Source organism: Petaurus breviceps, unplaced genomic scaffold (assembly GCF_028583685.1).
Source record: "Petaurus breviceps papuanus isolate PSGF00001 unplaced genomic scaffold, PetGlider_PUasm1.0 90013, whole genome shotgun sequence".
NCBI classification, from domain to species: Eukaryota; Metazoa; Chordata; class Mammalia; order Diprotodontia; family Petauridae; genus Petaurus; species Petaurus breviceps.
The window spans coordinates 6727-9892 of record NW_027187163.1 but is presented as its reverse complement, the minus strand read 5'-3'; the positions used below and the strand labels follow the sequence as shown (position 1 = coordinate 9892).

At 48.1% G+C, this 3166-nt stretch overlaps 1 protein-coding gene across 1 annotated transcript; it reads right to left on the bottom strand.

Annotated features, from left to right (window-relative positions):
- Nucleotides 1–352: 352 nt before the first annotated feature.
- On the bottom strand, nt 353–2118 carry LOC138176580 (galectin-1-like). The gene is made up of 4 exons (XM_069107360.1): nt 2065–2118; nt 1598–1677; nt 997–1168; nt 353–499 (listed from the first exon to the last, which is right to left on the bottom strand). Exons 1-4 carry the CDS (start codon nt 2116–2118, stop codon nt 353–355), a joined length of 453 nt encoding a protein of 150 aa, XP_068963461.1.
- Nucleotides 2119–3166: the final 1048 nt, after the last annotated feature.

Sequence of the window (3166 nt, the reverse complement as noted above, 5' to 3'; positions counted from 1 at the left end):
AAAGTCAAGGAATATATTATGAAGTGGAATGATGGTTTAAAATATATAAAACACAGAGTCATACTAAGAACACCAGAAGTTAATTATAATAAAGATGGCATTTTTCCCCATCTTGAAAGTACTCATGGTCCCCAGGTGAGAGAGCCTTTCCTAGTGAGTCACCAAAAGACTATTGAGAAGAAAAGACTTGTGCAGGGTCACTCAGCCACCCTTCCCAACTCCAAACCCAGCCCTCTCTGGCCCAGACCAGAATAACACAGAAATGTCAGCTGTTTTCATCAGCAGCACTTTTATTAGTCATAAGAGAGACCCAAGGGTGAAGAATGGTCTGAAGTCAGCTTGATTTGGGGGCTCATTCAAAGGCAAATACTCTGGTTATAATGTCTCCAAAAACTGCCACGTAGTTGATTATTGTTGTATCAAGACGATTTGGGAATGTCATGCGATAGCCATCAGGCAGCTTCACCACAAAAGACTGTCCTTCAAAATCTATGAAAATCTGGATGGAGAGAACACAGAAGAAGCTGACCAGAGGACCCTGGGCTTGGAGACTAGAAGGCCTGGCTTCAAATTCCATCTCAAGAAACTTACTACAACACTCTGGGTGACCTTAGGGAAATCTTTTCTCCAGGCTCAGGGCCATGCTCTGTAGAATGAGGGAGTCAACCAGATGGTTCCCTCCATTTTTAAATCCTACTAATCTAAGTCCTATTACTTGGCATAGGACACCCTAGAACTTTCTGTCATCCTATTGGGATCAAGGCCCAGCCCAGCTCCCTCCCTTTCTCCCCCCACAACCCCAGTTCAAGGCATTCTGGGGTTCTTGTCCTTGCCCTTGGGAAGCCCACTGATTCCTTTCTCCTCTACCTTCTCATCTTTTCCCCATCAGAATTTTCTTCCAGGTTCTTCTGTCAAATACTGGGGTGGATGAGATCATTTCTTGGGGTCCGCCCCTGCCTCTGCTCTGATATTCCATACTCTGATTCTGGGTCTTACCTCTGTCCTGCTCCCCAGAGAAAAGGGGAAGTGTCTGTCTCTATATTCGATGCCATATTGGCCGGAAGTTTTGGTGTTGAAGATGATGATGTCTTTGAAACCGTCAATGTCGAAACGTGGGTTGAAGTGCAACGCAACGTTATCCTCATCTGTGCCCAGATCTATTCCAAATCTGGGAATTGAGAACACTTCTCCATCAATGCCATGGGGCCCAAAGCCTTGGAAACCCACCACTCAGAGAATCTTTGGGTCTTCTAAGACCCCTCCCCCAAGGGACTCTCCTGGCCATCCTACTCTGAAGCACCATGACTTCTCTTCTGCAGTACCCCTCCTATCCTCATCCTGCCCAACAACTGACCATTGTAGGGATTCTGCTACCTCCAGAGACAGGGAGCTCACTACCTATCCAAACACTGCATTCCAGGTACTGGGTAACTCCTGTTAGGGAGTTTTTCCTGTTGCTGGGTCCTGGCTCTGCCATCTGGGGTTGAGGCAAAAGTAGCTCGGTGCTTCTTCAAGGGGCAAGGGCAGGTGAGTGTGTACAGGATGCAGCTCGCACCCATGGTTAAATTGTCTCTCATCCATCCCAGGTCCCACTTACTTCCTGGCATCAGGCAAGATGTCTCCCTCTACTCTTACGGATGATCCAGGTTTCAGGTTGAATTGACTGGCAACCACTGGCTGAAGAGACCAAGCACAGCAATGTTAGGACTGGCTGGGAGCTGATGGGACCCAGAATTTCCAGCTGGGCAGAGGCCACCTCCCCAGGAAGGTTCTAGCAAAACAGTCTCTCCTCTAGGCTAGTTAGTGCTGAAGTGGGAGCGAGTCCCAACTTTGTGATCTTGGGGAAGCCCCTCCATATCTCTGGGTCTGCGTTTCCCCATCTGTTGAATGAGGAAGGAGCCTAGGTGATTGATCTAGTCTCTTCCTTATTTTGCAGATCAGGAAAGTGAGGCTCCAAGAAAGAGGAAAGGACCTGTCCCAGGTCACAAAAGTGAGCAAGAGAATTAGAAGTGCCATCCAAGTTATTCCAGGTTCCCAGGACCATGTTCTCTCTTTCTCACTGACTACCACATCTTTGGCTGGTTCCACAGCACCATCTTTGGCTGGCATCACATACATCTTGGCACTTGGGCAAGGAGGAAGGGGGAAGGAAGGACAGTAGTGCTACCCCAAGGGTATAGCCTAGATAGACTGTAGCCAATAGGAAACTCTCTGGTAGGTAGGTAAGCCTAACATTGCCTCTGGATTACCTTCAATCCTTGTCCTACCCTCTTCTTTATTCTCCCAGTAATGCCTTCATCTCATTTAGGAGGCAAAGATAAAAATCACCCCAGGAAAGTTTTCAGGAAGAGCTTCCCCCTTCTCCAGAGTCAAGTGTTGATCCCAGTCTAGGGCAGGAACCAGCCATGCCCAGGAGAAGGGGAGTTGGCAAGGGAGGGGGAAGTTCAAAAAGAATGGGGAATCAAGAGTGACCTTGGCTAAAACACTTAGGTAAAGGAACTTGGCTTCTCCTCCCCTGGGATAAAAGGGTAAGGGAACCAGGGCAGCAGATGTGTGGTCCCTTCCTGTTCTAAATCAATGGAGATATAATTGGGGGGAAGGGAGAGGGGAACCTTCAGAAATGGTTTCCTAGAGAAGGGAAGTAGTGAATTTGTGAGATTAATTGGGTATTATTTTTAAGGGTGGGAGAGGGGGCTAGAATAAGGAAGGACCTAAGGAATCACTTGGTCCCTGCCCCTCCCTGCCTTCTGCCATCTCTAGACTCCTCCTTTTCCAGTGGAGCCTCCTTAGCCTGGATTCCTTCTGTACCATAAGGTCAATTGTAGTGAATTCTGTAAGACAGTCATTCATTCCAGAAAGTCGCATCCTCTGTCAGAATATTCATCTCTACCTCTATTTCCCCTTCCCACCACCTGGCCTCTTTCCCTTCCCTGTTAATTCAAGGAAGAGGATTCCCCCACATTCTACCCCCAACCCCATGGAGACAGTTCCCCTCAGAGCCAGGGGACACTCTAAGCTTAATCCAAGCCAGCTCTTACTGCCTCCTCCTTTTTTACTTCTCCCCAGGATTTCTCTAAACTTTCCAGGTAGTCAAAGACAACTTGCAAAGGCATGGAAGTACTGGCCGTTACAAGGGCTGGGGAGGTTGGGTGGGGGTGAGAGAAGA

Bases quoted from the DNA above. Each gene is read 5' to 3' on its own strand.
- LOC138176580 (XM_069107360.1), bottom strand. From the start codon at position 2,118: ATGTATGTGATGCCAGCCAAAGATGGTGCTGTGGAACCAGCCAAAGAT. The intron at 1,169-1,597 runs GTAAGTGGGACC...CTCAATTCCCAG, and splicing joins ATCTTGCCTGATGCCAGGAA to ATTTGGAATAGATCTGGGCA. The intron at 500-996 runs GTAAGACCCAGA...CTCTCCATCCAG, and splicing joins CTCTGGGGAGCAGGACAGAG to ATTTTCATAGATTTTGAAGG.